This window comes from Agelaius tricolor, unplaced genomic scaffold (assembly GCF_023055355.1).
Source record: "Agelaius tricolor isolate 1412-34295 unplaced genomic scaffold, bAgeTri1.0.p SCAF_4, whole genome shotgun sequence".
Lineage (NCBI taxonomy): Eukaryota > Metazoa > Chordata > Aves > Passeriformes > Icteridae > Agelaius > Agelaius tricolor.
Window position 1 is genome coordinate 2,796,592 of NW_027269264.1, and position 12,095 is coordinate 2,808,686.

At 38.4% G+C, this 12,095-nt stretch overlaps 1 protein-coding gene across 5 annotated transcripts in view; it reads right to left on the bottom strand.

Moving 5' to 3' along the window:
* The window catches only part of SNCAIP (synuclein alpha interacting protein), an 88,264-nt gene that overhangs the window by 23,506 nt on the left and 52,663 nt on the right, over positions 1–12,095 (bottom strand). For all 5 annotated transcript variants that reach the window (XM_071424379.1, XM_071424380.1, XM_071424383.1 and 2 more), the window contains 3 exons: positions 7,637–8,499; positions 5,794–5,973; positions 4,240–4,353 (listed from right to left, as the gene is read on the bottom strand). In XM_071424379.1, the coding sequence (XP_071280480.1) occupies positions 4,240–4,353; positions 5,794–5,973; positions 7,637–8,499 (1,157 nt within the window). The remainder of the gene's footprint in view (positions 1–4,239; positions 4,354–5,793; positions 5,974–7,636; positions 8,500–12,095) is intronic.

Consider the following 12,095-nt stretch of genomic DNA (forward strand, 5'->3'; position numbering starts at 1 on the left):
AAATGTGGAAAACTAAAGTAGACCTAAATAAAAAAGTACCAAGAGCACATATAGGACTGTGACCAGTAATTAGTAGAAAAGAGAAAGAATAAAAACTAAGAAAGAAAAGTCTAAAAAGGTTGAATATAAACTTGCATTTTTTGTGTAAAAGTACTACAGAAATTTTAATCTCAATGAAAAGAAGAGGACCCTTCTAGAGCTACTCCAGGATGATTCTGCCTATTCATGTGTCTGGGTCTCTGCTTACTGCTTCAGAGGGCTACTCTGTATGATGCTTATCTTCTTCATATCTTCACTTTAGCAGCAATTTTGTTCTTACTACAGGGTGAAGGCATAGGTATTTTGACTTCTCCTTGGCTGAATGCCCAACACAGCCGACAGCCAGCATGGAGAGATGACTACAGATCACATATCTCTTTAAAAATACTTTTGAGCATTTCTCAATATGCCAGTGGTGTTGGCCAGCAAGGAAGAAGGATTATAGTACTCCTATGAATTGCCCCTATGTTTTGATAATTAAAAGAAAAATATTTTAGCAAAACATATCTGCAGAATTGGAAGACAACTATAGCTTTGAAATCATATATTTCTTTGGAACATATTAGGGACCAGAATGTTAAGCATGTTCTGTAATTTTATGATCACAATCAGCATGGAGCAAATGATGCTTTCTAGTAATTTATCTTATCAACGAGGAAATCAAGTGGCTGGGTGGCCCTATTCAGTCATCTGTACTTAGGACTACCTGTGCACTGAGTGATCACAGGCACAACATCATAGTTCTACTCAAACAGTTTGTGTTTCAACAAATTTATCCTTGATCAAAAAACCCAAGAAAACAAGTATTTTTTTTCACTTAAAACTAGGGAAAACAAAACCATCATATATCAAAATAAGCCACATTTCTGTTTATTAACACTCATAATACATATTTAAAGGAAAAATGTATTCAGGAATAGATTTATAGTCTTCAATTTATTCAGAACCAAAGGAAAGATAACAAGAAAATTCATCAGATGAAGGCAATGAAAAATAATCACTTTTTTTGTGAAGTAATAGGAACTGATAAATGCTGATAAATTATTCAGTATATCTGTTACCTTAAGACCTACAATGCTTATGCTCTAGCAGTTATTAACACCTCCCTGGCATATTCTAGATCTACAATAATTCAAATCTCTCTACAAGGAGATTTCAGGAAAATTTGGGACAGCTGACTTTGGTTCCATCAGATGACTTTTGAGGAAGAAACTAGAACTAACATGGACCACTTAAATGATTACATGGTCTACAAAAGGAAGAGTTAGCATGCTGAAGAGTACTGACTCTACAGCTAATCCTAGATCCATCACTTGATATTAATTAAATAAGCTGGCCTTCCCAGTATCCCTTCACAGTAGAGGAGTAGGAGTGCATGAAAACAACACATTGCCTTTGTAATAATGACATTAGACAGGAAGGCAAATATCCTGAGGTGTAAAACACAGGTGTTTTGTTAGCTATCTGCATATCTGAATGTCATACACCCTTCCCACTGTGCTCTCTAGAACTGTACAACCATCAAGGCGTGCACAGGATCCCCTCTAGATAACCAGCATGCTTCAGGCTGGTTGACCAAAGTCTCCCTAGATTCTCCAAAGTTCAAAAACCACAAATCCTTGACATTCCCCACCCTCTGCACCCACCTGTGCAGTCCATACTACCACAACATCCCTGACGGAAAGATATGCCAGCCCCATGAAGCTCTAAGTCAGGACTAGGACAATGTGCATCCAGGACTGCACCACCACCTTCCTGTGACTGGTGACTAGACACAGCTAGCAGCCCTGTATTCATGACTTATGCCCAGTGTGAAAAGGCCTGCCAGCCAGCATGGTTTCTCTTGCATAATATCATGCTTAAAGAAACCCTTGCTAGGAGCTATGCTGACCAGGCTATAGGTTGACTTTGAGCTTTTGTTCTCTTCAATCAGATTACCTTATGCAGTCCCCTCTCCCACTGGAAAAATAAAATGTTGTTGACATGTCCTTGGAGGCAGATCATGACTGTAGTTTGATGACCTTTAACATAGGAACTTTGCTATGAACTCCCTTCTGCTGCCCATTCTAAATTATAATTCTTGAAGAAAAACATGGCATGCATGTTTAATGCCTGGAGAAACAATGGATGGACTGACTCTTTTAGTAAGGATTCAATAATAGGTCTTCCTTGTAAAAATATTACTCTTGTAATTCTGCCAAGACCAGTGTTTATATGGATTATCTCTTGTGTAAGTAATGGTAAAATAAATTAAAGCTTCCAGGACAGTGCCAAGTAAGCATTTAAATTTCTCAAAGGTTTTTTTTTTCTTAACACAATTAGGTAAGATAGTCTGGCACCTCTTCAGCCTCAATATTCCCTCACGTTTGAAGGTTGTTTATGGATTATTAAAAAAAAGATAATCGGCATTACATATGAACTTTGCTTGGCATTCAGCTAAGAAAATTTGGCAGCAATTTATATATCACCTTTTCAAATTTCATGGGTGGCTGACTGTGGCTGGTGTTTCTTAAGTGGTAGAGCTTCCGTTCTGCTTTGAAAAGAATCTAGATAAAGTGTGCCAGATCTGTTTCTGGCAGTAGATAGCATAGCTCACAGAAAAAACTCCAAAACTTCATTGGCTTTAGTTTATATAAATATCTTTAGAGACGAGGACAAAATCAGATTAATCAAGTGAAGATATGAATTTAAGTTCACATGCAACTTTCTCTTCCAAACTTTTTCTTCCTAGTAGAAAGTACTCTTTTCTCTGTTCCAGTTCTGATCTGGCTCACATATTCTCTATCCTCAGTGCTGGGTTTACAGCAAGCTTGCTAACACCAGCAATCTATATATCCAGCAGGGTCCTGTCTCACACCAGTAACATCTGTATAGTAGGAAAGTGCAGAAAAAAGGAGATCTTTGCACAGAATGAAAACAAGGGCGTCTCTGTGCCTATGGAAACAGCAGGAGAAAAAGTAGACTCCCAGCTCCATAGCTGTCCAAACCTGCCTCGTCTCCTTCCCTACCCTTACAATAAATTCATGCTTGGACAGAAGCAGTTAGCAGCAGAATTATGCCACAATAATTGTATGGCATTTAATGAGACAACCACACACAGCAAAGACTACTGATTTTCTTAGTGGTTATATTTTGTTTGCTGTCTCTTAAGAAGAGTAAAAAGCATTAGCACAAAATCACTAAGGTTTGGTGTCTGTGCCAATGTCTGGGGAGTTGGAACTGGATGATCTTTAAGGTCCCAACCCAAACCAGACTATGATTCTGTGATTCCATTATTTATCTTAAATGTCTGTCAAAGAAACTGTGGGATAAAATGATCCATCTGCCAAAGAGGTTAGAGAAGAATAACTGATCACAATTTCTTTCACAGTAGGTCCTGGAGAAGGTCCCTTGAACATGGGTTATTGCAAGATCTACTTAGGAGAAAACAGACATTGTGGGAAGAGAATGTAGTGTAAGTAAGTGGCATATATGTTCCTCCAGATATTAGCAAAGCACTAGAATGCTATACTTCTGTGCTGTCTCACTGTAATATTAATAGCCAAGTTAGATGTGAAACAGGATTGATTTACAATTAGTTCAGCTGGCTAGAGCAAGCTTATGGGATCAAGCCCTGTATGGGCCATTTATTTAAGAGCTCGACTAGATGATCCTTGTGGGTCCCTTCCAAATCAGAATATTCTGTGAATCTACAGATATTCTGTGAATCTACAGAATCTACTACCTACTTTTGTATGTAGTTTTCAACTAAAGCGGCTAAAGCTAGACAGATGATGTTCAAGTTCTACCATACTTCACTGCCAATACAATGAATTCTTAAATTGCAGAATTTTGTTGCTCTTCTGATGTATCCTATGAGTCCTCTAGACAACAGCTAATTTCTGTAGACATTCTTAGGATTTACTGGTTGACCTAATATGCCAGCTAATCTTCTCCTTGCCATTATTCAAACCTTATAAAACAAAACCCAAAGAACCAAAAAATGAAACCCAAACAACCAAAAAACAAACAAACAAACAAACAACTTTACAGGGGAAAATGCTGAAAAAATTATGCAGGTTAAGTTAGGAAAGATTTTGCTATACTTCAACTACTTCAGAACACCTTAATTAAAAGCCACAAAATGACATACAGACTATAATTCAAATTCTTGTACAAGCATCTAAATAATCTATTTGAAAAAGAAAAAGAAAGTCATACCTGGCCATAGCAACCTGCATAATGAATAAGGCTTGGGTGGTCTTTCGAGCAGCTGAGTTCTGCAATAGCTTCTGTTTCGCTCACCATCCACCGAACACACTCCAGCTGACCATTCTAAACAAGCAAAAAAAACCAGTCTAGATTCCATTCTAAAGTCTAGCTGTTTCCATTCTAAACACATTTGCTAGAGAGCAAAAAGTTTATCAGAATTATTAGAACTTTCCAGTTTGTTTAAGAATTTAAAGAATAAGCCAATAACACCTTTTGTCTTTTTCTGCAGAAAGGCCGGTTTATTTAACAATTGGTTCCTTTACTTCCAATAATACTTGAACATTCTTTGTCATTCACAGAAAACAGTATGAATGTGTTGGAGTTCTTCCTGCAAGTGAGGGTGCCCCAGCACAAGTATTTCTAATGATGACTTACATAACTGGACATGTCCTGGGTCATTGCAAAGTTCTGTAAGAGCCTTTAAGTCATCTGGCTTAACTAAACCTTGTGGCTCCTTATTCTTACTTCCAGAGTGGTCTTCAACACTGGTACAATGATATTTATTTTTCTTGCTCTTCCTTCATACCACTGTAACTCCCATAATCTTGTACTATGTGGGGTGTGCACCTCTTTTCCACAAAAGCGATAAGTATCAGAATTTACTGGCTTACAAACACATTATATACCTACCTTGAATAAACAAGAAAGAAAATTGCAAAAATTTTCTGAGACTTTAAACTGGCAGTCCGTAAATATACAGTTTGATACAGGCCAAGATTTCAGAGCATTTCATTAGTACAACTAGGATCAGTTTAATTTTCTAATCATATAGCTTGGCCCAGAAAAATAAAAAACCCCAACCCTGACAACTGCACTAGGGCCCTAGGTCATTGAAATGATGCTTTAAATATGCAAAACTACAGGTTGGAATCCACCAGTCTTCTCAGCTTCCAAACCTTTCCCAGGAAGCAAGTAACAATAAACCCCCTCAAAGAAACAGAAACTCTTGTATTATGTTTCACTCCTTCCCTTCTTTGTCCCTAAGGTATTTAGAGGATAAAAGGAATGACATTTAACCATTCACTCTCACTAAAGAACCCGAACCACTATGGTTAAATCATCAACTGCTTTGGACAACTGGAAATTTTCACCTCAAGGTGCTTTTATGCTTTGTAAACTTGCTCTCACACTTATCTTACAAGATTATACCAGTACTTGTGAAAAACAAGAAACTGTTATGCTCCCTAAAGAAGCAACTGAATCCAAGTTAAGTGAAAGATGATTGAAATATAACAAATAGTCTCTAGATTCAGTAGACTGATTTAAAAATTAATGCATATGCACTGATAACAATGTAAAAACTGTCACTATTATACAGTGGATATTACATCTTGTGTAGTAATCCATTTTACTTTGCTTATATAGTACCAGCCAACAGGGGTTTTTTTCCTCTCACTTAAAAAGCCTGAAAAATAACATCCTGCTGGATGCATTTCTTACTGCCATCACAGGAGGAAACTAAACGACCTTTATGTCACTTACAGTAGAGAAAGGGCCTGTTACCTTTATTGCTAGCCCAGCTGGAGTTAGCTGCTCAATGTTTCGTTCGTTCAAACAGTCTTCACCCATCAAAGAAGTGAGATGCTGCAGGCATTCTGCATGTCCCTTTGATGCTGCTACATGCAACAGATTGTTGTCACATTCATCATGGATCTTATCCAGATTATCTGCTGCTAAATGTGGCTGTTAAAAAAAGCCCTATGTTAGTTATAACTAAGGATAAAAAGATACATTTATCCTCACAGCCCCAGAAACAAGCTAAACACAAGGAGGTTTCCCAATAGGCATGCTCTTTCATAAGTAAAAATCCACAGCTTTTCATTTCACTGTACAGAACCTGGATACTATTAGCATAAGGACAGAAGTGGGATGTTCAGTGGCTTGATTAATTGTGAAGTTTCTCTCTTTTTCATGTAAATGTCATGCAACAGTGCAAGATCTTAAGTGCCTTCAATTCTTTGCACTAGTGTAGTCAATAAGGTAACTGCAAAAATACCCATATATTAATAATTTCTGTCTATTTTGAGTTTTCTTTCCTTTTAAATTTTTTTGGCATTATATAGATATATAATTGAAGAGAAAATATTCATGACTTCTGAAAGACGAAGTCTTCTGAATTAATTCCTGATTAATTTTGCTCATCACAAAACTGACAGCTTATGCTAAGCACCATTTAAAACATAGTTAAAGCACATAAGACTTTTGTGTGATAGCTTTTTTCCATGAAAAAAACTGTCGAGATATTTACTCAAAGTTCAACAACACTATGACGTAATACATTATTTCTGCCCAATTCTAATTTAAAGACAAAATAATTGGATTGAGAAACTCCAAAAGAAAAACAGATGATTGAAGACAGAGTCAAGAAGTAGCAATAACAAAGTTCCTAGAGTTATGCAGTCTTGCCAGAGTGTTGTTCCATGAGTGTACTTCATGAAGGGGTTTCAACCATTTTGGAAAAAATACATATTTTCTTACCTATGATGTCCTCTTTTTTCCCCCCAGTTTCTATTTCAGGACAAATTTATCTTGCTTTTATTTCTTAATGAGTAATCTAATATTCTCTTCTGCCTCTGTCTAGTTTTGAATATCTTCCTTTGTCCTTGTTTCTATGTTAATGGCATGCCTTTGTGCTTGAGTTAGACTGCTAAACAGAGAAGCTAAACAAAAATCTAACAAAAACAGTTTTTATACATACACTGTGCCTTCACCAGCTGTTCCATGTGGAGATCACATGCTCTGCATCATTGCGCTAAGTTGCAGCCAGTTACTTTGGAAACCATCATTGACAGTGCCTAATCACAGTGCTAGAATTTACTAAAAAAACCTTCATATGGGTCAGAGGCCAACAAAGCTTTACAGAAAGCTCCTCCCTGAGAATGCTGCTGCAACAAGACAGCATAAACACTCCTGAATAATAATCAGAATACAACAGAAGCCTCTCTGTTCCCATCATCAACTTCTACATAACAATAATGGTAAACCAGCAGTAACTGAGCAAAGTGACCCACAAATGTGAAAGGCAAAACTCAGTTAGGATTTAAATTTGATATTTAAATGATCCTATTAGTTAAAATGTCCGCCTTCTTTATAATTTCAGTGTACTGCATAAAACAGCAATCTTGGCCGTGCATACATAAACCTAGTATCTTGGTTTTGCTACATATTTTATTCAAATATTAATACTTTCAATTTCGAAGCCCATAAGCTTAATTTCTAAGGAGTAAGGAGTCTACAAGATAAAAAGGGCAGTGATTCAAAATATGAACATCAGCTTAGCTAGCCTAATAAACCACATCGTAGATCACTTTTATCCTATGTTTGTTACGAAAAAGATGATACTTACCAGTAAAGATATTTGGCCTTCCTTTACAATGTTTAAAATGCTCTTAATTTTTTTCACCTCTTCACTCCTCTCTTCTGGGCCCCCTGCACTGCTCCAGTTCATACTCAGCTCCTCTAGCTGCTTGCTTTCTGCCACTGCTGTCTGCAGGTGGAAAGTCCTCCGGTGGCAGTTCGGCATGGTCTTCTCAGCTTTGTGACCAAGAGGATCAGCAATTGTCCTGCTGAAGAAGCCCTTGCCTTGGGCTTCAGATTCATGGGCTGAGCTACACTTAACTAAAGGCTGAGAAAGCTCTAATTCTTCTGCTGAATGCTTGTGCTGATCAAGGACAATGGGCTGTGTTTTTCTCAGCTGAGTGCCTTTTACAGGAGACAGCACACAGAACTGCGTCCCGCCAGCAGGCGAGCTCTCTGTGCTCCCTGCAGGACAGGTCTTGACACTTAGACCGTTCACAGTTGAACACACACTTAAAAGTTTTTTCTCAGGAGCTACCTTTGTAAAAGGAACAGGTTGCTGACTTGATTTAATATAAGGCACATCCAAAATTTCATCCATATCCAGGTCATAGTGCTCCAGCTCCCCAAGCAGAACAGCAGGCTCAGTGCCTTTGCTTTTAAGGCTCTCTCCTTCTCCTGGACTCTGGTCATCATTTGGAGGTGCAGACTGAGAATCACTGCCTTTCTGGTAGTCTCCCTTCTGGTTCTTCTGGTCATCACTTTCATTGTTCTCAGAGCTTTCTGGCTGGTGCTTTAATGGAGAAACCCTCTTCACTGGTCTGAATTTATTGCACACATCTGCAATTCCTGTTGGTTTCTGTGCATTTCCAAGAAGAGTTGAGACCCCACAGTTCCAGCTGCTGCTGGAAACTAGAGAAATAAAGGAATTTGATTTAGCAGTGAGTGCTACCTGACATGTGACATGATAGCATGCTTTTAAAGACACACCTGGCCAAATACCAGAAACAAGAATCATATGATAACATGCCAGATTCATATCTAAACAGATTTAATAGCAACTCTATCTGAAGAATTTTACATTCCTAAAACAAACTTTTCTCAAGGATATATAATGTAATAATTACAAATAGTTAGTTCTAATCAAGTTCTAACCAAGAAAATAAGTTGTCTGTGAGCCAATGATGTGTGCTGGTACCCAAGAAGGCCAATAGCATTCTGGCGTGCATCAGGAGAAGTATTCCCAGCAATGATCTAGAAGTGTTCCTCACCCTTTACTTGGCCCTTATGAGGCCACATCTGGAGTGCTGTGTCCAGTTCTGGGCTCCTCAGTACAAGAGAGACATGGAGCTCCTGGAGTGGGTCCAGGCTGTCCCTGTTATCAAAGGACCACCTCTCTTCACAGGAAAGGCTGAGGGAGCTGTGCCTGCTCAGCCTTGAGAAGAGACAACTGGGGCAGGACCTCATCAATGTCTATGAGTATCTGAAGGGAGGGATTCACAAGGAGGGACCAGGCTCTGCTCAGGGGTCCCCAGCAATAGCAGGAGAGGCAATGGGCAGACATTTAAGCTGTGCCACCCAAACTCGAGGAAGAGCTCCTTTACTGTGCAGGTGACTGAGTACTGGAATTGGTTACCCAGAGAGGTTCTGGAATCTCCTTCACTGTAGATATTCATGAACTACTTGGACACAATCCTGTGCCACATGCCCTGGGATGGCTCTACTTGAGCAGGGAGATTGGACCACATAACCTGCTGTGGTCCCTTCCAACCTGACCCATTCTGCGACTAACAACCTAGTGGCATTTACAGGGGTCTGGTCCAACTATGTTAGTTTGTTTTTGTAGGTCCAACTATGTTGTTTGCCTCTCTGCTCTGCACTGAGAGGCATCATAAGAGTAGGATGATTTTCTGAGAGGGCAACAAAAGAGTTAGCCAAAGCTTTTTAGTGGATTTGTTTTAGCACCAATAACAACAACTCAGTTTTTAAGGCCTGTTTCCTCTGGAAGATGTATTTTTCTTACAAGAACTAGAAATTCATGAACATCAACTGAGAGCAAGGACTGTTCAGCTTGGGAAAGGAAAGGGTCAGAAGGAATCTCATTATTAAGAAGAGGTAACAAGGCTCTTTTCCATGACAGGACAAGAGGCAGCCAGCACCAAGTGAAATATAAGAAATTCTATCTGAGCACAAGAAAACACTTTTTAAATTGTGTGGCTGGTCAAATACTGGCATAGTTGTCCGGGGATTTTTGAAAGCTCCATCATTAGAGATAGAGTTCAACTGGACACAGACCTGGCTTAACCTGCTCTAGCCAACCTAAACAATTCTGTGATTCTCTGATCTAAAAATCAAGCCTACTTATTGAGATGTGATGTTCGTTCTGAACTTCTCCTCTCTATGTTGGCTTCTCTGTCAAACTTTCCATCCCTTATATCTATAACTTGTGTACACTCACACCCACATCCACATCCATATCTATAGCTCTGGACCTTTCCAGGCAATTATTTCAGAGCACTGCAGGATAGTTTGAGTAGTGAATCTGACTTGAGAGAAGGGAAGGAGCTCAAGTCAACTGAACTCTTAATTCTACTGAACTTGAACTCAATCCTACTGAATTTGTACTCTTTCAGAAATAGTCCCATCTGGTAATATGGATGATCTTCATAGTAAGTGGAATTCTGGCAAATGGTTTTCTTTCTCTTGGTATTTTCAGTTGAGGGAGAGCACTAAAACCACAAAAGCATTTAGGCAGGTTCTATGCCCCTTTCAATGTACACTAAGAGTTAATGCAGTCTGAAAGTCAAGAACACTGTTTAAACAAAGCAGATTTATAACATGTGCTAACTGCATATCAGTGGGATCTAATTTGTGGTCAAAACACACAATTTGCCATGAACACCTTCCTAAGGAAACAGATATATACACTTTCAGTGCAACATTAATATCTGAAGCAAAAGATTAGTATGGCTTAGTAGTTATGGATGTCTGAAAATTACAGTAATACTTTTGGAAGTGCTTAAGAAAACATTTCTGAAGAAGAAATAAAAATAATAATAATCAAAAGGCATGTAACTTAGTGGGCCAATACAAAGAATGCACTGTACTGACTTATTTATGTATTGTATAAGATTCTAGGTTCAAAGGCCTACACTTTTATGTTGGTTTTATTTACATGTGAAATTTTTTCCAAGTGATACTGGGAAATGGATACCATATGTTTCCCAGCTGTTTTGTTCTGACAGGAACTATTAAGCACTCAGTATGGAAATGAATTCTGTCTGAGTTTTATGAAAACACTGCTTTCAACACAGGGGTCTAGACAGAGGAAAAGGCATCAGCATTTTGTTTGTCGTCACTTTATTTAAGTTTACATTTATTTTGCTGCTTCACTTTCTCTGCTTTTTACTTTAATAACATGCATTTACATAAACCACTGGTGACCAAACTGTAAAATCAGGCACTGAGAAGAAGCAATGATGTTTGTTACAAATCTGCCTCAGACAATTGTGAAGTCATGTACTTCTCCTTTCTTTCATTAAAGTTAGAGCAGAGTATGGTACTTCCATTTTTCATTGTATTTTTTATCAACATCTCCTTACAAACACAGCTTTTCCAGGGAAAAAGAACTAAACTGGAACACCAAAACCAGTTAGCAATATTTTTACTGACTTAAAATCATCCTCTTCACTTAACTGAGATGATGAATTTCCACTATTTTTAATAAAGGATTAGAACATAGCATTTAATCATATAGCTGAAGGGACGAAAGAAAGTCAGACTAGCAGACACAGTATTTCTTTGTGCCATTTACTCCTTGGGAGCTGCATCAGTCCTTAGGCTGTTAGAGCATGATTTCCCTCTCCATGACACTGCAGCCATAGCCTGGAGTGGACTGGGACATGGCTTGAATCTCTTTCTTTCTGCTTTCAGATGCTTGTTCCCTGAAGAAGCAAAAGCAAATGTTGCCTATAGCTCCCAAAGCATCAGCACAGCAGGAGTTATGCTGAGTAGTCTTAAACAGCTGCTCCAGAGGAAAAGCCTCTTGCTCATCCCTCCATACTTATGAACTCAGACAGGGGCCATTAAAAGTCTGGGTCAAATAAATACTGTTTGATTGTTTTATAAACAACAGTAAAAGATGGCCTGAGTTTAAGGCAGGGGGCTAGAATGTGGAGCAGCTAGTTTGATTCCAGAATCTGACAAATAATTCTGGTACACTCCTAAAAAGTGATGAAAATCTTTTTCCCCCAACTATGTGTCAAAATTATTTCCCAAACTTTTACTCATTAATATAAGAGACATGGATAATTCTACTGTTGTATTACTGAGGCAAAAAGAGCGAGCAATACAGAAACTGCAGACTTCTTTTGCGTTGGTAAAGAAGTGTTAGCTGCCTGATAGACCTGAGGTGTCAAAGTATTTCTTTGTCACAAAAAAAAACTTTATCTGGCAAAAACCTGCAAGGGCCCAAGGGCCAAATTTGCAGATATAGTTCCTCACCATAC